This window comes from Podarcis melisellensis, assembly GCF_964234715.1.
Source record: "Podarcis melisellensis genome assembly, chromosome: 2".
NCBI lineage: Eukaryota > Metazoa > Chordata > Lepidosauria > Squamata > Lacertidae > Podarcis > Podarcis melisellensis.
The window spans coordinates 31141318-31169242 of record NC_138529.1 but is presented as its reverse complement, the minus strand read 5'-3'; the positions used below and the strand labels follow the sequence as shown (position 1 = coordinate 31169242).

General features: G+C 40.9%; 1 protein-coding gene and 1 long non-coding RNA gene across 5 annotated transcripts in view; one reads left to right on the top strand and one right to left on the bottom strand.

Moving 5' to 3' along the window:
• Nucleotides 1-7313: 7313 nt before the first annotated feature.
• LOC309363605 lies at nt 7314-11986 on the top strand. The gene is made up of 2 exons (XR_014165465.1): nt 7314-7990; nt 8709-11986. It is a non-coding gene; the product is annotated as an uncharacterized lncRNA (long non-coding RNA).
• The window catches only part of SPAG9 (sperm associated antigen 9), an 80326-nt gene continuing 63089 nt past the window's right edge, over nt 10689-27925 (bottom strand). For 2 of the 4 annotated variants that reach the window (XM_081899578.1, XM_081899580.1), the window contains 12 exons: nt 27424-27651; nt 26277-26472; nt 25931-26053; nt 24162-24242; nt 23160-23227; nt 21951-22099; nt 21315-21486; nt 20478-20591; nt 18738-18776; nt 17506-17682; nt 16328-16474; nt 10689-14361 (listed from right to left, as the gene is read on the bottom strand). In XM_081899578.1, the coding sequence (XP_081755704.1) occupies nt 14246-14361; nt 16328-16474; nt 17506-17682; nt 18738-18776; nt 20478-20591; nt 21315-21486; nt 21951-22099; nt 23160-23227; nt 24162-24242; nt 25931-26053; nt 26277-26472; nt 27424-27651 (1610 nt within the window). In that variant the 3' untranslated portion in view covers nt 10689-14245. Of the gene's footprint in view, nt 14362-16327; nt 16475-17505; nt 17683-18737; nt 18777-20477; nt 20592-21314; nt 21487-21926; nt 22100-23159; nt 23228-24161; nt 24243-25930; nt 26054-26276; nt 26473-27423; nt 27652-27925 lie in introns of those variants that run through there. The other 2 variants (XM_081899579.1, XM_081899577.1) reach the window with 2 other exon arrangements.

The following is a 27925-nucleotide window of genomic DNA, read 5'->3' as shown; positions in this document are numbered from 1 at the left end:
AGGAGAATGAAAAATAAACAAACCACCTCTTACCATCAGCGCTGAACTATCTATATATCCCTTGAGTCTAAATCCTATAAACATTATTCCAACAGTTTTTTTAAAAAAAAGTTTCAGAAGAGCAGATTCTCAACTCTTTCCCTACTAGCTGTTTTCCCACTCAAAATCACACACACACACACACACACACACACAGGGCTCGGCTCTGGTGGCCAGGGCTGAGCTGGTGTGCAGGCTCTGTGAACCCTCCATACCCCATAAGCACATACCTGGCCTGGCCCGGTAGATTTTCTGACCCCGGGGGCCATAAAAGGTTGCAATGCCACTGCTTGTGAAGCCTCTTCTCCCCATTAGGCTGGGGTGGGAGGAAGATCTCCTTAAGGAGCAGCCCTTTCCGAATCTCCCTTCCCACCAGCAGCAAAGCTGGACAGTATAACACCTTCCCTTGCTATCTTAGCAGGAGGGGAGGCGTTCTACAGAGCTTTGCCTCTGGTGTCTCTCTGCCCCTAAGGGCAGGGGAGGCCAATGGCAGACCACTCTGCCGCTGCTGAAATCTCCCATACCTGTGTTGCTTCAGTGGCGGCAACAGGGTGGGCAGCCACTTCTGGGGGCACCACCTCTTGTGTTTCTGCCATCTGGGGTGGCTGCTTCACCCCACCTAATGGGGGGGCCAGCCCTGCTTGGAAGAGTAGTTTTGTGGAGGTGAAAGGAGTTCTAACCCTTTAACAGAATCACTGTTCCTAGAGTTTCGTGGCTGAGACAAGAGTTAAATGGTTTTTAAAATGAATAGCACGAGCAGGCTGTTGTGTTCACTGGCTAATCTTTTCCTGTCTGGAAAACGCAGGGGGGCTGGATGGTTCCAGGTCAGGGATAAGGTACTTATGGTCCTGCAAATAATATTGCACTCCAACTCCCATCAGGCCTACTCAGCATGGCCAATGATCATGTGTGGTGAGAGTTGTATTCCAAGCAACATCCAGAGAACATCAGATTCCCTCTCTCTGTTTGAGGTAGAGATCCAGGGACTGTTTGTTTCCTGGACCACATGGTTGGGGGGGGGCGGGAGTAGGGCTGCAACCTACCTACAAAATTATTGTAATTGACCACACAAATTTTAATTGATAATTAAATTTGCTGCCCAATTACCGATGGTTTTTTCAGTCGATCAAAAATACTAATAAATTAATCAAGCACGTTACTTTCACTTACTCCTCCATTATATGAAGATAGGATATGACACTGTAAGTGGCAGTTCAGGCCTGCAATTATGTTCTTACTTTGGGGAAGCGGGGGCAACTTTTTTTTTAATAGCTGTGATGCATCACCTTGCTTTTTAAAACAAACGTGCAAAAAACAAAATGAAAGTATGTGAAATGCACATTTTTAATAGTTTATAACGAGCATCCCTTATTTCTGACATTTTTGGCTCTTTGTGGGGTTTTTTTTAATACTGTTTATCTAGAAATCCCAGGTTCGTCCCTTTGCCCTGGAATGCATGTCGTATGGTGAAAAGCACATTCATGAGATGCCAAAATCGAACAGCCAGCCTATTGACAGCAAGTGTAACAAGAGGGCCCCAGATATGCATTTTGCTGCCATAAGTCTAACAGCCAGGTAAGCTTAGGGAGACCACCTGTTCCCTCTTTCAAGTGTTACGTGAAGGGGGAATGATACAATGATAAGCTTATGCTTCTCCTGAAGTGCTTGTTCTTGGACCACACCATAGGCACGCTTGGATCCTGCTCGTTGGCTAAACAAATATGCAGTATGTTCCAAGTTTGGGATGGCAACCACTCAAGCAGACAAGGCTGTATAAGCTTGTGCCTGACTACAGATGAATAAGAATGGCACTGCTGGATCAGACGAACTATCCATCTATTCAGTCTGTTCCAAGATCAGCCAGACAGATAAGCTCTGAGCACACACAAGCAGGGCACAAAGATGATAGCCTTCCCTATTGTTTATTGTCAGCACCTGCTGCTCAGAAATATGCCGTCTCTGCACACCAAGGTTCCATTTAGCTGCCATGATTAACATACCATTGAGAGACACCATTCCTAGTGCTTTTGTCTAATCTCTTTATTAAAAAATAAAGTAAGCTGGGAGGCTGGTCCATTTGAGCACATGGGACACTGCCCAACCAACCTCAGCCAACCCCTACTTGCCTGCCTTCTTACATATAACCAGTGGAGAGGGTGGCACTCAGTGTTGCCTTTGTAGAGCTCAGCAAGGAAGTGGATGGGGACAAAACTAGAATGAGTTGGCACTGCCTGTCATTGGCTCTGGCTGCAGCTACCGTTGGTTTTCCCACCTTCTGCCTACTAGTCACAATGCACACCAGCCACCATGAGCCATAATCACATTTTGAGGTAGTAAATTCCAGACATTAAAGTTCCAGTACTGCAAGAGAGAGATCCCATTCCCTGCACTTCCCCTTTCATCATTCATAATTTTACAAACTTCAACACAAAGTCCCTTGCGTAATCTTTTGGAATTAGGAACTATGGACTTTTCAGACTCCCATCATTCCTATGACTATTGTTCCTTGATGGCTGGGGCTGATGGGAGCTGGAATCCAACAATATCTGCAGTGCCAGAGGTTCATAATCCCTGTAAAACTAAAAAGGCCAGAACATTTAATTCGCCTGATAGAGAATGCACTCAGGAAGTTCTTGCTACTTCCTGAGCAGCCAAATCATCCTCAAATGTTTCAGGGCAAGAAATAGGAAAGAACAGGCAGCCTTTATACATGTATCTCTTATGTCATGCCACTAATTATCAGTTTGGATACGCAGAACCATTCTCTCCCTCAAATGAAATGACATAGGAAACCACAGCAGCCTTCAGGGAACATGGGAACTATATATGTACACAAACAAGGCTTGAGGTTGCATACCAGGACACTGTGTGTTGTAACATACTATGCTCTTATGTAATAACGTTGTGTTTTGATTTTTCCATAATGGATAAGAGGATTGCTCCAGTTAATTGAAAGAGGCAGGGTTTCAAACTAAGTGTCCTTTTAATTGCTGATAGTCCTTTATTGCTTTTGCCATTCATGCATACCAGTTTTCTTTAGAATAGGTGATCCAGCTGAAAGATAAACATGTTTATTTCAACCTCTCACCACTATGTTATTTCCAGGCATTGTGTAAACCAATATATATACTCATGTCTTTTCAAACTGGTATGAAGAGAGAGAACATGAATTAGGAAGATTAGCAGAGAAGGAAATTAATATTGAATGTTGTGTAGGAAAATGCAAGAGTGCCATCTTGTGTTCAGCAGGAATGAAAATGATTGTAGTAGTCTAAATCTTCAATATGTATTTTAGGCAGATGGAATCTTCACCTATTTTATGACTGCTGATCTTTGTAGCCAAGGCTCCCCTTGCTAGTAGTTTGATAAATGCATTTGAACATAATTTCTAAAGAATATATATTCCTAGACCCATAAGACTGGAACCTGTCTGAGTCCCTTGATATTATATATATATATATATATATATATATATATATATATATATATATATATGCAGGTTTTGGTGTCCTCGGGTGTCTTCCCGTGTAAAAGTTGGGGTGTCTAGGCGACGTTTCGACGAGGTCTCACTCGTCATCTTCAGGCTGGTGCTTTCGGCTTCTTGTTACTGGAACAGAGCAGGATCTCAGTGTTTGAGTTCCTATAAATACTGTTGAGGGGGTGTGGTGTATAGCCTCCAATGTTCTGGGCAGAGAGGAAGTTCCCAGGCTAGTGTGCCTTTTCTTCTTTTGTTCCTTAATTACTTGAGGGATATCTTGAGTGATTTCTTGAGTGATATCCTGAGTACCACTTAGGTGGGTCATTAGGTGTGGATTAGTTGCTAAAGTCTTTGTGTCTTGACCTCTTGAACTTTGTGAAGAGTTTTTCTGAGAAGATGGCTGTACTGCACTTAGTTGTGCTCTGGCTTGGCTTCGTGTATAGGGGCGAGCTGTGGTTTTGTGGCCTGTGTCAGTCAGATCTGTGTAGGGATTGCAGGGGGGTGCAGCATCCGGAGGTGCCACCATGGTTTGGCTACTGGATGGTGTCTGTAATTTATCTGTGGAGAGGGTCTGGGTTTGGGTCTGGTGTGGTTGATTGGTGATGGCGTTCTGTGTGCCTCTGGATCTGGTGTCAGTTTTTGTGGGGAGGGCTAATTTCCAGATGTCTGGCAAGCGGGATGTGTCGTCACGCTTGTTCATGTTGTGAGGGTGTTTCTCTATCTCGATGGCTTCCATGATTATTCTCTTGTGGTGATGTTCCATGTTAAAGAGCAATTTGGAATCTGCAAAATTAATTTCGTGTCCTGTTTCTTTCATGTGTTGGAAAAGAGAGGAAGTTTTTTCTTCTTTTTTGACGGCATTCTTGTGTTCTGCGATACGTGCATTTATTCGTCTGTTTGTTTGTCCAATGTACGTGGACAGAACGCCATCACCAATCAACCACACCAGACCCAAACCCAGACCCTCTCCACAGATAAATTACAGACACCATCCAGTAGCCAAACCATGGTGGCACCTCCGGATGCTGCACCCCCCTGCAATCCCTACACAGATCTGACTGACACAGGCCACAAAACCACAGCTCGCCCCTATACACGAAGCCAAGCCAGAGCACAACTAAGTGCAGTACAGCCATCTTCTCAGAAAAACTCTTCACAAAGTTCAAGAGGTCAAGACACAAAGACTTTAGCAACTAATCCACACCTAATGACCCACCTAAGTGGTACTCAGGATATCACTCAAGAAATCACTCAAGATATCCCTCAAGTAATTAAGGAACAAAAGAAGAAAAGGCACACTAGCCTGGGAACTTCCTCTCTGCCCAGAACATTGGAGGCTATACACCACACCCCCTCAACAGTATTTATAGGAACTCAAACACTGAGATCCTGCTCTGTTCCAGTAACAAGAAGCCGAAAGCACCAGCCTGAAGATGACGAGTGAGACCTCGTCGAAACGTCGCCTAGACACCCCAACTTTTACACGGGAAGACACCCGAGGACACCAAAACCTGCATTCCTGTACCCGTGAAAATCTACGAAAGCAAATATATATATATATATTGCTTTTATATGCTCTTACATGTTTTTCTACTGCTGTTTTATTGGTTTATGTTGTATTTGTTTTGTTTTTCTATTATTTACCACTTGGAGGTGTTTTAAATATTAAGTAGTTTATTAATGGTTCTAAATAAATAATGTTCACAAGGTTAATTTAATAAAGCCAGAATTACTTGATCTTGGTAGATGTCTCAGAAATACCTTAGAACTCTTGCCCTCCGCGCCCCCTAAACATGCTCTGGGAAATTGGAGGAACACTCAGAGCAAGTTTGGGGGGTGCAAGGGGTGAGGAGTCCAGTTTTGTGAGCAGACCTCATTACCCACCTAATGCTACACTGAATTCTACCCATGGCCTCTTGAATGTCAATTAATAATTTTAGCCTCCTCAATTTAAACACTTTCATTGGGTTACAATTACAAGACCAACTCCCCCCCCCCCCAATTCAAGTTTTGTTGTGATAAAGCTCACAGAAATTGTGTGAAATCTCCTCAAACCTGCCTGTGTTGTGGTCTGCGAGCACCCTGAGAAAAACTGAGTTGCTTTCAGTAATGGTATAAATGGGCCAGAATTTTTTTTTGCGGGGCAGGAGTGCCAATTGACATGGGCCTATGATTTTGAGGGGGCCTACTCCAAGACTCCCTGGTATACCCTCCAACATTTCTCCAATGGAAATAGGGACATCCTGTTCCATAATGATAATTTTATTATTTATACCCCACACATCTTATTGGGTTGCCCCAACCACTCTGGGCAGCTTCCAACATATATTAAAAACACAATAAAACATTAAACATTAAAACAAAAACTTCCCTATACAGGGTTGCCTTCAGATGGCTCAGGGGTTGCATAACTCAACTTTCTCATATGAAAATAGGGACATCCTAAGGAAAAGTGGGACATTCTGGGATCAAATTAGAAACTGGGACAGCTTCTCTAAATCAGGGACACCCCTGGAAAATAGGGACACTTGCCCTAGTAGATGCAAAGGGGGAACACTGGTAAAGATTATTGAAATGGGGCCTACATCTCCCATCTGGCCTGGGCCTATTACAAGGTTTGCACAGTCTTGAGTATAAAGAAGCTACTTACCTGTTCTGAGTAGTCCAGTAGTCAACATGAATGGCATTTACAGATATGCCAAATAAGAGTCCATAACAAATTATTTGCACATGTATCCATTTGACAAAAAGCTGAAGCACGGATAGGATTTTGCAGTCACAAATCCTAAAGAATGGAGTATGATGTGTCTATGTACTCAGTCTAATTCCTACCCACCCATATCTTGTTCCATGTCTCCCAAAACCTCCACTCACTTATCCTGCCTCCTTTATCTCCTCACAGTATCTACAAAAGCCATTTTTAAACTATCTGGCTGCAAGATACTTCCTACATTCCTCAGCTTCTTTACAAATGAAGCCTCTCCTTCAACAATATTTATGTATTTAATAAAATGTATATACCGCTTGGCTGCAAGAACCTCTAAGTGGTTTATGAAAATGGCCTGTTTTAGGAGCCTGTGTAACCAAATGGTGGAAGCTACCACACTTTCTCGTTTCCCTGATCAGTGCTAAGAGTCAAAATACTCCTGCCATAATCCTCTGTCCCACCCACCTCGAAATAATAAAAGGACTGGCTTGCTAAAAAATGCTGTATTTTTATTACATAACCGCAGCTACAATTCAGGTGGAAATCAAACAGCTAAAACATATCACCACACTTGCTATCCCAAGAGAAGCTTCACATGGATTTCAGCCTGTTATACAGATGTCACAGAACATTTAGCCACAAAATGGCGGCAGCTCTTGGTATTAAAACCCACTCCTTCTCCATCCTGCAAACAGCTCTGGAAATAAGTTGCATACACTGAACAGAGCAGTCCAGTTTCTCAGGACAAACCTAGCTTATTTACCAAAAAGTGCGGCTGTGGTCAATGCCTTTGAAGACATTTTCCAGAGCAACTTAGTCGTCGGAGGTAAAAATGAGTGAAATTGGCAACAACAGGAAACAAAATTTTGGACTAATCCTTAAGAGGAGAGAGTCTCCCAAAGCTACCCATTTGTTTTAGAAGGCACTGCGGTAAAGATACTGCACTTTGTGGGCTTTGACTTCTAAAATACTTCAGAAATCAGAGTCTATGGCCCTGGCTTGGTTCCAGGTTTGCTCCTCAGCTTTGAACATCCTGACACCTTTCTAAAAAGCAACCTTAAAGTATTTCTGTCCTTACCTTCCTACCTCAAGTCCTGGAAGAGCAGCTCCTGTTTGCCCCACACGGTCTCCTTTAACAACTATCTGAGAAGCAGTGGCAGCTTCATCTTGTCACTCAACCTCAAACAGGTTGTATCTGTTAAATAATCAAGACCTGTGGGCCCGGAGGAAACTGAGACTAGGGTATTTCCCCCTCTCCCTCTTCAGGCTCTCTAGTTCCCAATCCTCCCCCCGTGTCTTTTATTTAAAATCTGCAACTTTCTCTTTTTTTTGGGGGGTGTCCCTAAGTCATTTAGAAAATTTAATTTTTTAAAATACAGTAAATAAATGCTATAATGCTTCACAGACTACAGCTAGGCCGTAGTCTGAGGCAGATGGGATAGTACCAAACTCCTTAATCTGCAGCCTGAGGTAACTGATGCTGCAGCAGCCATAGTTGACTGTTTTCTAGGTATATTACCAGTAAGATACACAATGCTGTTTAGGTCCCTTCCCCCACTCCAACTGGTGTCTCAGATTACAATAGCACCCATAAGGGGCTGGGGAGGGCTGCTTTGCAATGTGAGAAATGCCAACAACCTATCAGGCTGTCTGCCATAGGAGGGAGAACACCACTTAGATGGGTGAAGAGTCATGCTGAAACCACAAATAACTTGCGACTGCTTCCTGATTTGTTCAAGGGCAAGCCAAGATAAGGAGTGACAGAGGTACATCGGGTTTATCTTTCAACTTTATTTTTAAACCAAAAGCAGCATGGGGGAAGCCTGAGCTTGAACAGAGAAATGGGGGTGGAAGGACAGGAGAGACTCCTTAACCCTTTTATCTTAAGCCACTTTTTCTGGCCAAAATAATCCTTTAGTTCGTTTTTTCTCCCGTGAAGGGAAATATATATATATATAGGCACACGTGTGTGGTGTGTGTGTGTGTATACTGCAGGCAGAAAAGCAGTTGAGAAGAGAGGGATCTTAAATGGAAAGAATGAGGGACAGGATTAAGCAGCCATCTCTCTCTCTGTCTGCTCCCTTTCTCTGTTCAAGCTCACAGCTTCCAGAGGCTGTTTTGGTTTAAAAATAGAGGCGTATGACTGCATGTCCCATTAAGTTCGGCCCTCTGTCTTCACACCTCTGCATCCCTTTTTTGGGGCCAATAAGGTACTGCAAGCCCAAAGAAACAGAAACATCTGGTTTGCAGGAAATGACTTACTTTTCCTTATAACCTTCCAGAAAATATATATTTCAATGTCCAACATTTTAACCGCTTGTTAAAAATCAAAACAAAGCTATTGTGTAACAGGTGATGCCAAACACAGAAGCAGAAACTTTTACTTTTGTAAAGAGACTTTGGTATAAGAGGCAAATCAGACCTCATTCATAGTCTCACATTCTCCTCTTGACCTTAATAAGCTGATTTATATTTTCACTTCAGAGACTCCAACAGCCCATCGTGCAAACTGGCTTAACTGCCAAGTCGAGCAGTTTGGCAACATGGACAGAAAAAAGTAACGCCCAACTTTTCCATCCTAGCTGGAGTCATGAGGGAAATCCTACTCATGCTTAGGCTATGATTCATCAGCTAATTTTTGGCATGTGAAGGCCATCTATTTAATGAAGAGAAATGATGTTGGGGGGAAACAAAGATGGTGGAACTGAGTTTTAAAAACTGCAAACTGGATTTCTCTGACAGAAGTGCCCATGTAACAAACTAAGGGAATTTCCGCCAGATATGGAAATACTTTGCTGGGAACTGACAAAATCTAATTATACTAACTGTCCTCTTTGAACTTTGGAAGTTAACATTTTAAAAAAAATATTAGAGTACTAGAAATACAAATTTTCCTTGGAGGGGAAAAGTTTAACCTTTGGTAATTCGAACACAAAGTATTCTGCTGGGAATCCTATTCTCAAATACTGACACTCAAAAGATTGATCTACGACCCAGTGGCCAATCACTACTTTTGGACATCATTGGGGCAAAGCATGGGGTGCCATAAATGTATGGTATCACCTGAGAATAGAGTATGATCTGTAGTATATGCAGATTTTTCTAGTGAAGTGATGGCAGAATAGCACCATAATTGTCTTCAGATTAATCTTTGTAATGGTTACACCACAGAGCACTTCCTAGGACTCAAAAGGATGGTGAACTCTGGTTTTGAAGTACAATACTCCTTTTACCTGTCAGTTGACTAGTTATAATCCACAGATCACTAGACCAGAATGATGGAACCCCATACACATTCCTCTTGTTGCATCTCTCTCAAAATATGAAGAAAGTAAATCCAGGGTTTTAAATTGCAAGTCTAAGTGATAATAAGACTGAGCTTGGTTTGCACATCTACATTTTTACCACATACCTGCTGATCTTAACCACTTTGCTCCTTCCCAGGAGTTGCAGAAAGTAATCCCTGGCTTAGCACTATGTCTGATCCAAAGCCATGGTTTGTTTGCTCCCCCAAAATCCACAATCTCTGGTTCAAACATAATACTAAATCAGGGCTTGCTGTTTCTTTTGTGCATCTAGTGAGGAAGAGCAAGAGAGCCCAGATTGGTGTATTCATGGTAAACCAGTGTGTGTAAACTGGGATAGAGTCGTTAGGCTTGGACTATGAAGAACCAGTTTCACATCTCTGCTCAGCTATAAAATTCACCAGGGCAAATCACACTCTCTCAGCTTTGCCTATGGAATAGGATTCTTGTGAGAATAAGGTGGGTAGAAATCCTTGAGGGAAAGATGGTAAATGTAAGAACAAAAATAAAATGGCTGATACAACTGTTATCTAAGAGGAATCCTATGAGATAAGAGATTGATATATAAAGCTTTTAGGTTAGCCACATGATATCCTCATTACATACAGTTAATGGCGGGTGCAAGGTACCTGCTAGAAAGCACTGTTTAGGGAAGCTTTTAATGTTTAATAGACTATTGTATTTTAATATTCTGTTGGAAGCCGCCCAGAGTGGCTGTGGAAACCCAGCCAGATGGGTGGGGTATAAATAATAAGTTGTTGTTGTTGTTGTTGTTGTTGTTGTTACAAAGGGTGCCTTGAGTCCTCCTTTCTCCATGCATCTCTTCTACCCAATGACATGAAGATATTACATACTTCAACAATATGAATCAATGGGTGCTTACAAAATGACATTTGGGGTTTTGTCTTTTCATTATTGTTGTTAAGTGGCTTTTACCATGGCCAATTTGGTCAGGTAAAGTATGGGGTTGCATAGGTGTAGTCACCTACATTTCCTTAACCACACAAATCCATGTTGAATACATGACAGCATAAAAGTCAATCTGTGGTCATCTTTGCATTACTCTTGCAAAAAGCTGTTTCTGACAAGATGGAATAAATCCTTAATTATTATAACCTGCACTCATCACAGGGGTGTAAGAAAGACACTAAAGCAAGGATGCGTTTCATATACATATTTATATATATTTCATGTACAAAGTTACATTCTGAACCCCCAAGGATTCAATAATAAATACTGAAATAACTTCACTGCTATATGAGCTTTCTGGCTCACAGAAAGAAGCCTCAAGTTTTAAACAGACAGCAATTTTAATGCTGCAGTATCCATCTCAAGGTTACAGAGGCAATTAAAATTCAGCATAAAGTGTCTAGACAACATTTTCAGAAAAATTAAAGACCATAAAATGTGTTAAAACATGTTTAAAAGATTGAGAAATGTGCAGCAAAGAAATTGTTAGAGGGAAGGAAAAATATTTAGTGGATAGAACAAAGTTTTGAGGTGCAACATAGGTTGTTACAATATGGCATAACCCTGTTAGGAAAATAAAGTTAGCATCCACAAAGAAATGTGTGTTTTTCCACTCTGTGTCATTTTTACAAATTTAGGATCTTTATAAGATCCTTTATGCACAGGGTCAACTGCAAGAGTGCCAAGTCAGTTTCAGTCCTTTGGTAACTTTCATAATACTCACATGGAAATAAATATTCAGTTACACATTATCTTCAAGACACCATGTTCATTAGAACAGTTAGCATATTAGAAGATTATAAAAACATTTTGTAGTTACTAAGGCAGCCTATGATAAAGTGTCTACACTCTGCCAGTTCTAACTGATCCAACGCAGGAAGACCTTACAAAGAAATGAACAGTATGGCAGGATATATAAATTTCATTTTACCTTTTACCATGCAAGACACATCTATTCAGACAAATCATGTGCTGCATATTTTTGTGCTTGAAATGCTCTCTCAAACTATTAACAAACTGTTAACTATCAAGAGATTCATTCCAACTCCTGATTTTAGAACTATGAGTATGTGATACATAAGACATTCTCAAAACAGATTATTTATTCTTTTAGGGAATCATTTGATGCATGAAATTTAGCGAGCTTTACCACCTATCGTTTAAAAAGTGCGCTGGAACAGGGAGTGTTTAAATCTTTGTGAATGGTGGTGACGCCCACCATCTAAACCTGCTATTCTTTACGACAAGGGATACATTTAAAATTGAACAAGGGAAAGGGAACATGTGCCAATCTCTCACTTGCACAGAAAAATAGTGCTGAAGTCTCTGCTGGACCGTTGACTCCTCTGCTGTGAATAGCACTTGACTCAATGAGAACAGAATGGCTCAGTTTACTCACTACAACTGGCAAGCTATTAAAAATGCTACCCAGGTGCATCTATTGTCTGACAGCAGTGGAGCACTTCGGAGAAATAGCTCATTAATTTTTTTTCAAAAAAAAAAATTTAAGGAAAGCACCACACTAAAATGGAAAATAAGTATGTTTTTCCAAGAATGTGAATGTAGCGATTCAGCCACCCATAAAAGATCTGGAGAATACTTTCCAAGAAATCATATCATGAAAGGATTAGAGGTGCCCACAAGAGTGCAGGATTTAAAGTTGATGGGCTCATGAAACTGTGAAGAATTAGTGAGCATTTTCATTTGGACACACAATATTACATGGTGTACATACAGCTAGGAGTGGGTAGTATAAAAGCCAAAATGTGTGTCTTGATACAGTTCTCTGCGCCAAGTTAGGCACATGCAGCAAAAGGCCTTTTCCCCCTCTGAACATCCTCTCCAAATTGAATTGTATTCTCTCCAGTGTTGGATAAGTGCTTGGATTTGCAACACAAATGAGTGTGGTGTATTTATGCATGTGAAAGCATTCTGGAAAACAAAGAAGAGAAAAAGCTACATGCTTTTCTGGATCTTCCATAAGGTTTTTAGATCAGGGTTCTTTTTCTCAAATTTTCTAAACACAGTTTAGCCATTTGAAAATGTTGAGTAAATTGTGATCACTTATCGCTTTTGGCATATTGGAGGAAAAAAATCTATTACCAAAGATATTAGACATTCAATAAATTTTAACCACACATTTCATGGTCTAAATACATACTTACCAGAACTTATCTGTTGTGTACAAAATATGGTGCTTAAAAAGTATTTATACATATAAATCTATAACCAATAGACCTGAATGTTGTTTTACTAATTTTTTTATCAGGTAAGACGCTCATTTCTTTTTTAAAAAGCTGCCTAAATAAATATTTACACAATAGATCTCAGCTTAACATGATTTTAAAAAAATTAATGTTTGTGTGTGTGTATATATATATATTATATAAATACATGTTTCCTTGACAGATCACAAACTGCTCCTATTGCATAAAAATGTTTAGGCAGTTTTTCAAGACTGTTCCTTTTTTTAATTTGAAACGCTTTTGAAATTCTTCCATTCTGTCACTAAAATCTGCTCCCATCTAATGGGAATAGCCACAGTCTCTTGGCAGGTACCAGATGAACATAAATATTTTAATTCATACTTTCCAAGAAATGAAATATTAGGAAGCTGCTACACCTTTTAATGAATTAAAAGGATAGCATTCAATTGGGGAAATCTGTAGCAAAGGAGATCACGCTTTCCAAAGCTTGTAGTAAAACAGAATGAGATGGATGGAGTTATTTTTGTTTCCTCGGACTCGGGGGTAGACTCCCAGACCATTTACAGTGATTCTGTCCCATTAATGTAAGTGACCACACCATTGCAAGTGATCAGCAACTCTCTGCATACAATTTCACATACATAGTTAAATGGACTATAAACAACAATGCATCTGGAACCAATTTAGGGGTGATTTTTCACTTGAGTAGTTAAAAGCTCTCAGCTAATTTGCTCCCTGTTTGAGTCTGTTTACGTCACGTATCATGGACCTGACAAGCTGGGATCCAAGATGATAGGCGTGCAAAGGTGACCTATCCTCTGCCCAAGGAACATATAATCAGGCAGCAAATAATTCCAAGAATGTCCTTTGAGATTAATCAAGATGGGAACAGCTTGATTACGTCCCAAGTACATAGGGAAACGAGGAAAGCATTCTCCCCTTAAAATACCACAATTTTCATTATTAAAGGCAGTACTTTTCATCTTTAGTGCTACTGGCAATTAAACAAGAAAGTTTATGTTATCAGCCCATGGATCTTGATATGAGCAAAGCACATTCAATACATCAGGGCAAACAAGCTTGATAGGATTTAGAAGTGAAAAAATAAAGAACTTACATCTTGTTTTTAATCCGCACAGACACTTGGATATAATTCATCTGATATTTTTGAAACAGTACACCGGAAATAACTTTGCTGTTTTACTCAAATGTGCAGATGAATTCAAGATGCTTCAACTAAATTTGTCGTAAAAGTGACACCATAAAATAAATTGAATTCTATTGCAGTGGGGCATTTGGGAGACCTAATTACTGTACAGCATTTGTCTGGGGAAACCAATTTGTTCTTGCTACGTAACACTGATGCAGTAAAACAGCACAAGCAAATTTCTTGTATTGTTAAGGTTTGAGAGGTATGTGATATAAAGTCAAATGGCAAAGAAATGCTCAAATGTAGTGAAACAGGTTCCACAGAAACAAAATGAAAACCAAAGACATGCAAAAGCTTTTGCAGTCTCAAGCCGCTTTTCGAGGGAGGGGCTTATTCACTGCCGCACATAACCTGCCACACTATCAGGTGGCTCCTCTCAGCTTTGGCTACAGATGGCTCTAGCTGTAGTGCCTCTCCAAGGATTTCTGATTCACCAACTTCATCACCTGGGAAGGAAGGCAGAACATTGTACGTGAACAGGCGATCCCAGGGGATACAAAGAAAGGCTGCAGCAGCCCATTAGAAATGCGAGTCCAAAGGAAAAACAGCTGTCGCCTGAACTCAATGAAAACAGAAAGATTACTAAAATACACTATGTTGTATGTATGCACATAAAAGCACACATATAGCCCATTGCCATCTGCTGCCCTCCATGTCTGCAATGGTACTGCTAAGGTTTAAGAACCAGTGAGCTCTTAAAGAATACAACAGTGGCCTGCCCCTAACACAGACGGGTTTCTCTTCTCATTATTATTTGCGCTTCAAGACCCCCAAGCCACCCCCAGGAGAATAAAGACACAAGGACACAGAATTTAGGTTAGTGTTAATGGGCAAAATTTAGGCCACAGCTTTATTGGTTACAGAATGTGAGCGGTATTGGCTTAGGCACTGGCATCAACAGACTATATCTGATTCCTGCCTGCCTTGCAGGAAGTCTGGAAGGGTAAACCACCAGTAGGGAGAGCCCCACCGATGTGGGTCGACTCGAGCCCCCCTGCGTTCCTGCTTGGGTTGTGACATGGCCCTAGCCCCTCCCCAGGCTTCAGACAAGATCCACACCCCTGGATTCCTTTAACAGAATACCCTTACGCATGATTCCAGAGTTGTGCCGAGGTTTAAATTGGCCCCAGCCACGCCCCCACAGCGTCCTGATTGGTCACCTGGCAAATGGCATGGCCGGGACACCCTCAGTGTGACGCTACCCCGCACAATGCTGAGGCAGGGGTGGGACCTGGTGGCCCGAGCACAACCCATTTGGAAGCGTAACTGATTTATTAAACTTGCTAGACACATTTGAGAAGCAACTCCAAGTGGCTCCCAACAATAAACAAATGACACATATATGAAAACCAGCATAAAACAGTGACAGAGAAAAATCTAAACTCTTTTGTAGTCTCCTGGCATTAATCTGTAACAAGGGCTTCTGGAAGAAGCAGCATACCAGAATTAGGTAAAGGTAAAGTCACCCCTGACCATTAGGTCCAGTCGTGACCGACTCTGGGGCTGCGGCCTTCATCTCACTTTATTGGCCAAGGGAGCTGGCGTACAGCTTCCGGGTCATGTGGCAAGCATGACTAAGCCGCTTCTGGCGAACCAGAGCAGCACACGGAAACGCCATTTGCCTTCCTGCCAGAGTGGTACCTATTGATCTACTTGCACTTTGATGTGCTTTTGAACTGCTAGGTTGGCAGGAGCTGGGACCGAGCAATGGGAGCTCACCCCGTCACAGGGATTCGAACCTCCGACCTTCTGATCGGCAAGTCCTAGGCTCTGTGGTTTAACCTACAGCACCACCCACGTCCCTATACCAGAATTACTAGGAACAAAATTGGAATAATTTGTATAATTCAGTACAATCTGATTTATGAAAAGGGGGAGGGGGAAATCAAATGTTCTGATAAGCACAGGCTTGAATAAATGGGATTTTTTAAAAAAGGGTTTACTAGCTATAAACTATGGAAAGGTGCATCAGGTTCATACCTTCATCGCCGCATTGCTATCAAAACTAGGAACCCAGAGTGGGATTAAGTGGAAAACAGGGGAGGCACAGTGATGGGATTAGTTATCAGTGACTTCCATAGAGTTTTATGGGACAGAGTGAACTGGTTGCAATTTGAGACACAGCCAGAGATGAGGTGAGTAGTACCTGCCACTTGTTGAGGATATTTGATGGCCCATCAGGCCGCAAGAATATTTTCCATTTCCAATCCATTGCTATGTATAATCTGGCCTGTCTAAATTGTCCCTGATACAAGTTCATCAACAATACAGAAATGTTGTTTAGGGAGTTTTGGGAAACCTTCTGAAATCAAAACATCCTCAAATCTACTTATAGTTCAGACGGGGTGGAAAGAAGCGGTCATATCTTCTAGCATTTTATTGAATTGTTCTAAGTTAATAAAAGGGTCTTACCCATTCTGAAGTCAATGTACCCTTCTCCTCCACTTATCACCAACATGGATTTTAAGGGAGCCTGGCTGTTGGATTCCTGCGCAGATACGGCAGCTTTATCACTGGGTGGCTCTGGGCCTCCTCCTGTCTGTGGACAAATAACCTGACCTAATGTTGGGGGGAAAGCATCAACAACATTATGATTTATGGAGTACTGTAGTTTGACAAACATGTTTCCTGAAGTGATTAAGCAGATGCTGGCAAACAGTTCCCTCCCCCCCCCCCAAATAAAAAGAAAAACCCTTCTCGTTGTATTACAAAAAAAACTTAATGGCTGTCACTCCCTGCTTCACTCCTAAGTGTGTCTGACCTTCTTGCCTAGATAATCTTAAACATCTTTGCTAAACTGTTGTCATCTCTCATGAAGCATGAAAAGAAATTGTAAACATTGGGACAGCAAAAATTAAGGTAGCATTCAGTTTTATGACGACTTTTAATTGTTTTACTCTCTGTATGGTTTATTTTTATGCACTCCGCTTAGATATGCTAGTGATTAAGTGCCTTTCATAAATAAATATTTCTGAGTAGTGACACATTGCTTAACGTTTGCACTGTATAGGTAACCCGCTTAAAATTAAAACTATGGCATACTTGTGAAAATAGAGAGATGCAGCAAAGCTGGTATCTCTTTCCCTGAATATCAACAATACTTGAGGGCAGTATTGATGGCTGGGATTCAACAAGGCCTTTGAATTGCACCTTGCTGGTACAATTGGTTCAGCAGTCCGGCTCTTTTGTTGAAGCAACTAACTATAATTTTCCTCCTGCATGAGATGATGGAACTGAAAAGCCTGCCAACAATGCTCTAGTCAGTTCTTGTCTAGACTCTGGTAATCATCTCCTTGGTCTTTCCATCCATTCACCAGCCCGTTTGCACAACAGACTTTCATTGTCCGCAATGAGACTTCCCCTTCCTTCCCTCCCCCCCCCCCCATGCCAAAACCTGCTCCAGACGTTTGGAAGTTCCTCTGGAGCAGATTAAGACTGTCATGGGGAGCTGCAAGAGGGAGGAGCAGAAGGGAGAGCTACGTTTTATCTGCTAGCACCATGTGGTATATCATCCATGACCGTCACACCCAGCACGTTAACTCTAAAAAAAACCCTAAAAACTGAACGGAGGAGTCCTGCACAAAACTTACCAGGTACTGCAACGAAGAATTTAACAGCATCACGATGCCCATGGAAACAAAGCTGTGCGTGCGCCATTGAGCAATAAGGTATAAAGGTCCCGGGTGTCACTTTATCACTGTTTTCGTCACCATATACACGTATTACGCTGCCTGGACGGTTGCCAGAACCGGCTGCTGCTTTGTTAGCTAGGGAGAGAGAAAGGAAATGTTTCCCACTTGAAAGGGACAGCTGCAAAAATGGCAAAGTTCGGTTTCATGACGAAACCGCACGGTTACCAGTCTAGAAGCTAAAGCCAACTTAGATAAATGAAACAAAAGGGCAAGAAGATGCTGTTTCAAAACAGAGCTGGAAAGGAATAAGACAGCATGCTTAGTTATTTGAAATACCTCAGGGAAGAAAGGGAGTAGTTTGCTAGTCTAGCATAAATTGTACGTTTTTGCAAAACAAAACCTATATTCACAAAAAGTGTGCATGTCAGATTTTTCCACAGGGGATCCACGGACTGGGCTTATCAATGAAATATAGACTTCTAACATAGGTAAATGACGCTCAAGAAGGGAATTCCAGAGGATTGTCTTGTTAGTCTGCTGTAACCAACACTCCAAAGTTCTTTGGCACCTTAAAAACAAACACATTTATTGTGACATTGGCTTCAATGGACATGTCCACAAAGGCTTTTGCCCCAATAAATTTAGCCTGCCTTTAAACTGCCACAGTACTCTCCTTTTAAAGAAAATATTTCTTGGCAACCATGATTCTTAAGATCTCTTAAAGCCAAGAGTTGGGAAGGAGAGAGAGGCAACGAATGGGGGCGTATTTTAAGTCCTTAGTTTCAATTCCACAAAGTGATTTTGTATGCTAGACACACAAAACTATCTCCACTCGTAACAGTATCAGAAGAGGGAAAGAAATGTGATTTGTAACAAGAGAAATATGATGTGGATTAATGACACTTATAAGGTTATGATATTACAAATGGTGCTGGAAGAAAAACAAGAAGCCGGCATGAAAAGTTCAGCTGCAACAAAAGATGAAGACACTAAACTGCTCAGCGGGTTTGGTGGTCATTTAGCAAACATAAAAAACTGCAATGCAGGTAACCTCAAGTGGAAAAAACAGTTTAGGAACATACAAGGGGGGGGGGGAGTAAATTTTAGAGAAATGGGAAACAGCCTCAAGAGTGGCTATTAGAGAAGCCTGAGAAAACAGAACTGTTTTTTTGTTTGGGATCAGCACTTACCCCTCAGCCCCAGTAAACGTCCCTGGTGGAGGATTACAGCTAAAGTAAGAAAGGAGGAAAGGGGAAAATGGATAGGTGTGACAGCAGAGGAGAAGGATTAATGAGAACCCACCACTTGCGTTCTGGTTTTTGATAAGAGCTTTATATAGTAAGCTCCTAACTACAAGAAGGTACAATCAGAAGAAGATAAATGAACATCTTTCTTTCAGCTTCAGTGGCCAAAGGAAGTAGGAGCACCTTTAATATTCTGACATATTGGCAAACTGCATTTCCCCTTTCTCTCTTTTCTTCAAGAACGGACACCATCAAATTTGATAGGAATAATCTCCTCCTCCAGGAAAGGGGGGAAAAAGATCCACCAGCTCTGTTTCTCACATTTTAGTTTGTGTGCCAACAAGCAGTGGACATTGTCTTAGGTGAGGGGGTGGGTAGCTGTCACCCGACTTTTTCCCCCCTCCACCACCCCCATACTTACCTATTCCTCTGAAGCTCCACTGATGCTGTCTAGGTGGTAAGGATAATGTCACAAACATTATCGCCACAATCGTTAGAACACCTTATATGGAGTTGGGAGCACCTGTTGCTAAAACAACTGGTGGTGGTAAGGATATCTGTCCAGCTCAGCAATCTCTACATATTCTTGCCTATTTAGTCCTAGAAGCATATATGAAAAAGAACACCAATTCCTCTTTTCTATCCTCTAACAAAAGTTAACTTCGGGAGCATTTTCACCATTTCACCATTTTCGGGAGCATTTTCACCATTTAAAAAACTGTTACAATTCAAAGTAGTTGTTTTTGATTGAATGCACATAATTGCAACGCAAAACCGGACATTTAATGGATGATCAATGTAATGGGACAGCATGGAAAACAATGCATGTGGTGTTCAAAGCAACTGATATGAAAGAATTCATCATTAGCAAAATACACCATGACAACCCACAACAGTCCACCCCAGCATTACACCAATATTATACTAGGAAAGTGTGCATTTTCAGCATAGTGAGAGAAAAATCTGTAGTTATTTAAACATGATTAAATAAGTATTCAAAAATGGAAGCCCCAAGCAGAGAGTATTTGGGCAAGGATTTATGGAATGAAGTGGGCTGGGTATTAAACAAAATAGTATTTTATAAAACTTTCCTTTTCATTTTAGGCAGATCCAGAAAATAGTTAGAAATTGAATCTAGTTGTCCCTAGCATTTACAGAAGCAGTTCCCTCTCTATGTCTGTTTTCCTAGCTAGGGGCTGGGATTGTGGCAGCCAGAGAAGAGAAAGTCATCACCTGCAGAATCTATCAGGAATTCCAGAGCAAACAGAGCAGAAGGACGAAAGCAGCAGGATTACATTTGGGTGGGGTCTATTGAAGAGGGAGAAGTGGCTGATGCAGTGGGAAGATGACGAGGCACAAAGTTGTTAGATAAGCCCCTCATTTGCTATTAAATTAAAAAACTGATGTGTTTTCCAAGGACTTACTTAACATTACATCTAGTGTGCCCACCTCCATCTGCTTGCATTTGTGAATACAGAGGAGTACCATCAAATCTCTGAGAAGGTTTGCTGTTGTTTTAGTATATGAAGCTGCCAGTCCCTGAGAATCCCTGTGAAAACTACAGAATCGGACCAGACTGAAATCAGAAAATTTACCAGAGTTGCTGGAGAACACCAAACATGGGCCAGCACAAGAGGTCTGAAATAGTGGCACTCTTGTTTAATCTACTTTTCTTATTGCACTTACTTTCTGTTAATGGAATGGAGATAATGACGCCATTGCCTGTCCCAACCCACAACCGATTGCAGGACACCATGAGAGCTGTGATTCTCACAAACGAAAATCCCAGTTTTCCAGTACCTGAAACAAACACAGCAGCACTCATTAGAAACCAAAAGATACATATCTGCAGGAAATGTCTCATTTTAAACCTAACTTTACTCCATGTTTTATAAACAAACAAAAAGAGAAGTTCTGGAAACTCTTTGTTCTTTGAATGACTGGGGTTCTTTAAATCTCCAAACAGTTCTTTAGCTCCATGGACATCCCCATGTAGTTCAATGGCAGACACAATGCTCTGCATGCAAAATATCTCAGGTTCAATCCCCAAATCTTAAGTGGTGATAGGAAAAGAACTTCACTGAAAAACTGGAGAGCCGCAGCCAGTGTCAACAATACTGAGCTAGCTGGAGCTTTTAAAGATTGAAATAAAGATGTGAAGAGGAAACTCCCAAAGTTCAAAGTATAGTAAAGTTCAACTTATTTTGCCCCATGAAAAATGGCGTCTAACATTTCCTATTCTTCTTTTCCCAAGGAGACTGTTTCCTCATTTTAAAGCACAAAATAAAGGACTTTACACTCTGTTGACACTGTAGTCAATGGTCTTCTTAGTGCCTCCCCGTTATGCCCTTGAAGGCCTCACATCTCACGTTTTCCTTAGAGGAAATTACACACAAGACCTTACTACTATTTGTAGTGCAAACAATGCAGTAATTTGTAAGGTGTTCAGCCAGCAACATCATTCATCCATGTCTTTTCATTTGTACAAGAAGGTGACTTGTCCGATTCAGGCCAATGACTTACCTAGCATTTTGCTTACATAGGGTTCGATGTCGACATCTTGCAGATGCTGGTAAGTGTGAGCATGATAAAGGCGGAGTGTGGAATCTAAACGGATTGATACCCACACTCCATCTCCCACCCAGGCCAGCTGTCTCACTTGGCTCTCCTTCCTTGGGTGTGCATCAAATGATTTCTGAAATGAATTATAGTTTAATTAAGGGACGCATAATAAAATACTTCTCCAATGCCTCCAGTTTACACATTACTAAGATAAAATAAGATCTCATCTTTTTCCCCTCTCTCAGTAACACTGTTAAGAGAGGATCAGCAAAGGCTCTTTTATTTAGTATGAATCAGTGCTCTAAAATCTGCTTTTTTAAAAAAAGAAAATTGATCCTGTAAGCCCCCTGTGATCTCTTCCAGCCGTCCTTCAATGGATCAAAGGTAAATCTACTGAATTAGCAATATTTACTAATGGCTATCTTCTGACAGTGATTTTTCACATATTCATGGCCATGTATAACTTATGATCCTGCTTGCTTGGCCTTCATAGATGTTCTCTTTATGCCATATAATCTCATTTCCTACTTAACCTCCTTCCTTCTAAATGAGTTCTCCCTCATTATTCACCAATTTTAAATGGTTGCTTTAACTTGCCTCTATTTTCATGGCTTTTGGCTGAACCACATAAATTTTGTTTCTGTAGCCGCACCAGACTTTATCGTGTACCACAGTCATACACCGGATTGAATGGTGAGGTCGGCCCAAATCTAGAAGGTGATAGTTTGTCAAGTCCCATTGCCCATCTGAAGAAGAAGAAGAAGAGGAAGAGGAAGAAGAAATTATTAAGGGGATGAGCAAACCTTGTCTGCAAATGTTAATTTGTGTAAATGACTAAAATATGTATACTACTACATTTCTATTCACTTATTTTCCATTATTCAAATCCATAACTTTATAGGGAACAGATAAAATCCATAATAGCATAAAGAAGCCTCTGTCAACCTGCCCTTAAGATGTTTCAGGTCACAACTTCCATCAATTCTGACCACTGGTCATGCTGGCTGTGGCAGATAGAAGTTGTAGTGCGAAAACATCTGGGTAGCACCAAACGCAGGAAGGGTGACAAAGAATAAATGCCCAGACACACATGCCTTACATTCAAGGAATACTCATTTAAGTTATGTCATGTATTCTTTATAGGCATTCAAGTGCTCTGATAGGCAAAATAAACCCAAAACAGCAATACCACCCACAGAACAGTGAATGTTTAGAAACCATGACACACTGACTTGTACGTAAGGCAATAGTTCAGATATATTTGAACACAAACAAGCAATAGAGATACCTTCACATTTAGGTATCCTCAAGGTGCTGTATGGCACATCAGTTCCTAAAAGGATGCCACACACAGGCAAATGAGCCTCTACCCATCCATTGCTACCCAAAGTACTGCAAGTATGAAGCCCGCAATGAAGCCGCATATTTTAAGGAGAATAGAGATGAATGGGAAGAGAGGGAGGTGAACATTCTTGATGACTCTTTATACTACTTGGAGATGGAATAAAGCTACATGGAGTCCCATCAGAGAAAAGGGTGGGGTATAAATAAATAAATTGATGGTGATGATGGTGGTGGTGGTAATAGTAGTAGTAGTAATAGTAGTAGTAGTAGTAGTAGTAATAATAATAATAGTAATAATAATAATAATGGAGGACTTCATTTTTTGGTCAAAATTATCCCAAGAATTACAAGATTTCCCACTGAGCAGATGATCTGTAAAGGTCTGCAATGTGTCCACATTCTAGAAGTAGACCAGACATATAAATATGTGACAGTTCTAGGGTATATAAATAGAAGGCTTACCTACTCCTCTGTGAAATATTGCTAAAGTTCCATCTGCTAGTGCAACTAATACTATTCCTTTTACGTGTCTAGAAAAGAAAGAAAGGCAAAATGTATATTATGAGGAAACTCTGACCATAGTAATAGATTGTTGTGCTCATTAAACCCTGTCAACACTACATAAAAAAACACAAAAACAAACACATCCTATGTTGGCACCCTCTCCCACCCCTAACAGGCGACCAGTGCATGCCATCTGTCTAAACTTCACATATAAATGAGACTCAACTGAAATTGTTATCATAAATAGCATACGAAGAAATGGTAATAATACTGTATCAAATTTATTCATGGTCTTTTAAGCAATTGTTTTATCTCTTAACCAAGCCCCAAAGAACCTCAGTCAACTATTTCAGAGCAGGAGAAGATTTATTGAGTTTCCTACAAAAGCGCCTTCCTCCCCAAGCTTACACTATGGTACAAACCACTGAAGGAGATCAACAAACAAACAAACACCAAACCACATGCTCATGAAATGTAGCATCACACAGGACATACCCTGGAACAGGTACCAGTATGGTTTTTTTTTGGGGGGGGGACTCCCACAACAACATTTCGTGCTTGTGATGTGGGAAGATAGATTTTTGTGAATCTATCTCTGCTCACAGACTGTCCTGCTAAACCAGTGATATTACTTAAAGACTGTGGGAAAATTTGCTTGCACACTTTTCCCTCCCAGCTTTCAGTTGGTATGACATCCCAGCTACAAACATTCCTAGTAGGATCCTCAATGACAGCTTTATGATTGCCAACAAATACATCACTTTCTATTTTCTTGCTGACAATTCCCAATGTGCCATTCTCTTCTTCAAACCCCCCTCCAAAAAAACCCAAAACTTTTCTGAACCAGCATTTCACAGAAGCTATTTTAGTGTAATTATTTTCTGCTCGGCTAACTCCATTTTAAACTACAGAAATGTGAATGTCATTATGGGAAAAAAAATTAATTCTATAGCAACTTACACTATACTGAGTATAGAATCTTTAAGTTTAATTGCATGAACACATTTTCTCCACTGAGCCACTGAAGAATGAACATATAAGCTGTAACGATAAAGTCAGATTAATTAAAAATCCAATATTCCAAAATCCATGTTAGCATTTAAAAATGGCAGTATTGTTTATAGCTGTTAGCTTAAAAATAAATAAATCAAAAGTTGGCTTAAACAATATTGCTTTGCCCAGCCTGAATTAGGTTATTTCAGTAGCTTAATTCTGTTCAGCTTTGCTGATGCCCTTTTCAGGAATCTAAACTTGCTGTCAGTAGCTAATGGATCATTTAATTCAAAATGCTAGTGCTTACCTTTAAAGATCTTTACTGAGGCCACAAACCCTTTTGACATAGCGGGCACATTTGGGAACTTGATAAATTGTTGTGGGCACCACATTGCGCATTAGCCCCTGCCATCAGCAATAAGGGCTGGACAAAAATGCTTTAGCTTTTTTCAATCCTAACAGGATGGAAGTGGTGCGATCTTCCTGAAAGATCTCCCTCTCCCACCCTCCCTCCCTCTCACATTCATTCCCTCTCACACTACAATTAGACTTGAACAAAGCCTTTAATTGGAATCAATTTCTGAGTCTAACTGCAGCAGGGAATGGGACAAAGTGCCAAGAAGGTGGTTTATTTCAAGTCTACTTGTGGCAGGGACAATTTCAACAGGGGGTGGCGGCAGGGGTGTGTATCACAGCTAGCTAGGGGAGAGCTAACCTCCAAAACCACCCTATCCCTGTTGCAATTAGGCTTGCGGCAAAGCTTCTATCCTGGGCTTTTGGAGGGAGGCAGGGATGTGACAGGCAACAGTAAATATCCACCATGCTTTAAGACTGTTGTTAGGGGCCCTTCTCTTAGTGCTTCCTGTCAAAAGTTATGCAGGTGGCAACCCAAGAAAATCGCCTTTTTGACAGTGGTGCTCTAATTTACTGAATGCTCTCCTCAAGCAGGTTCACTGGACTCCTTTGGGGTGAATGGTGGGACAGAAATGTAAAAAACAGAGTGGAAGACTGTTTTTTTTCTGCCTTCTTTTAGCAGAAATTGGTTTTAGCTGCTGCTCTGCTTTTAAAATCCTCTGTATAACTACAGTGGTACCTCTGGTTGCGAACGGGATCCGTTCCAGAGGCCCGTTCTCAACATGAGCAGAATGCAACCCGTGTCTGCGTGTGTCGCAATTCGCCGCTTCTATGCATGTGTGTTGCGTCATTTTGCGCGTCTGCGCATGCGGCAAAACCCGGAAGTAACCCATTCTGGTATTTCCGGGCTGCCGCAGCATGCAACCTGAAAACATTCAACCTGAAGCAAACGTAACATGAGGTATGACTGTATTGTGGTTTTTTTATTATTGTTAGCTGACCCAACAGTACTCTTCCTTAAGGGCGGGCTATAGAACTTTACTTATTAAAACAAAGGTGCAATACTGTAACAGCAGAACCTCTTATCTAACCTCCCACTTTCAAGTGCCAGGTTTAAGTTATTTGGCTGGGTCTCACATCACTGACTGAATATGCAGATGACTGGGTGACAAGATTAATTGGGGCTTAGTCAACCATCAGTGTTAATTGTTTAAAAATCTCACCTGAATCTGTAATTCAGAGCAAATTTCAAGGTTGAGGTTTCATTTTTTTTTTAAAAAAAGAGAAATTATTTACCAGCCTCAGAAAAGGAAAAAACCTGAACTGATCACTAGAAACATTTCCATTAGTGAAATAGTTTGGAATTAAGGTTCCTGGTTTACCATCCATTCTGGGCTCCAAGCCACATTGTTGGCAAAAGGCTGCTCATTTTCTGTGCTTCTTCTCTTACGAGATCCTGCTCATTTGGCAATACAGCAACATCCTTATACAAATCTGACTCGTTGCTGAGAGGAAGGGGAAAGTCAAATGGTTAAAATATGAAAAGGTTGTTCAAAGTACACTAGGCTTGTTTCAATACTCTTCTACTTAGTCTGCACATTCTAGTAATTCCAATTTAAATTTAGGAGCTCAGTACCACAAGATGTTAATACATTTGTCATTAGAAATGCAGTATAATCTCTTTCTGCCTTTACTTCTCCTTTTCTGTTCATGCCAAGGGGGGCATACCTAGGCTGAAATGCTGGAGAACCCTCTACGGTATCCTGAACTCCCAAAGGATCTGTGAAGACATGTTCTGTGTAGACTCCAGTTTGTGCAATATCTGCAGCTTCTTCTCCTGAGCCAGCATTGACTTCTGTCGCTTCGGTCGCTTCCTCTGCCGTCTGAATGTTCTCGTCCACTGCATCATTCTCAGCTGAAACGTCTAAGGTACATTTTTCAGTTATAGGTCACTCAGTTCCTTACCACAAGAAAACATGCATGAAAATGTGTGCCCTAATGAGCCACTCCTTTGGTTCTTTCTACGTTCCTTTTTGTTTTTTATACAGAAGAGACGTATCTAAACTGAGAAGATAAGGTGATGTATGTAGAATGGCCAAGTGGCAGAATTAGTCTGTGTCAAGTCTGTCTGCTAAGCAGCATCACTGTATTATGTATGCTCCATCCCTGCTACAAAGAACACACTTCTTCTGTAACAAATCAGCATGTTGAATTAATAAGCTCAAATGGACTACAAGCATGTTGTCTGCTCCTAAAGATATACTTTTCCATTCCCTGGACGGATAGATGGATGGATGGAGGTGTGAAGAGGTTCGATTATAATTAACCCTTTGGACCTGCTCTCGGACAGGAATGATCAAATTACTTTAATAGTGGCTGAATTCTTGAGTGCTGTCCATGTAAAAAGACTGGGTCATTATAAAGAGATTTAGTGGTTCTTAATTGATCGGTGATGTGGTAGTGTTATATTGTATTATTTTTGCAAATTGATTTTCTCTGGAGTTAAAGATCTGACTGGGACAAACACTGTTATGCTGAGCTGGTATTTTGCACAATTTGAATATGGTGTCTGTTTGATAGTGTGTGGTTTGCTATGCCTAATAAAGGATATTCGGAGAGAGAGAAAATTAACCCTGTGATTATCACTTAGGAGAAGTGCAAGGCTTCTCCTTCAGACCATGTTTGGATGCAACACTAAACTATATGATAAAAGCATTATGTGAAAGGGCTTCATGCTTGGTGACTTTCCCTCCAGTAAACCATCTTTCCTCCCTGCAAGGAGATCTGAAAGTGTTTGCTTCCATTTTAAAAGAACTCAAATTTTTCATGCTGCAGCAAACTACATTTTGAATAAAAATTGTGAATGTTTCCATACCTGGCTGTTTATTTGTCTCGGGGGAGGCACCATTGGCACTGTGGGCAGCAGAAGGCCCTGTAATACCCTCTGCCGTACAACCAACTACTGTGATTCCTCCTAAAAGACTGTCTGTTTCTGCTGAGCTGTTGCTATTCATACTGCCAGACAAGGATGACTTGTCCACCAGACCAGAGTCCAGTTCTTGTGACCCTTCTTCTCCTGTAGGATAGTCAGTTTCGCGGGCTCCTGAAACAAAAATGTAAGGTTTCATTCAGTACCTTGGATAGTTAACTTTTCAGTGCCCTTTGCGGGTTGGTGATCTTCATAAAATAATTGCAATTTGCTGTTATCATAACACAAAATCTAGCGAAGCTAATGCATGCCTTCACATAGCTTACCCACCAGATTTCAGTGAAATTTAAGAACAAGTCAGAAGCAGATGTGAAAACAGGCATTAAGAAGAGGGAATTGTTATATGTATGGTTGCTATGATGTAAAAGGCACAAACAAAGCAATTAAT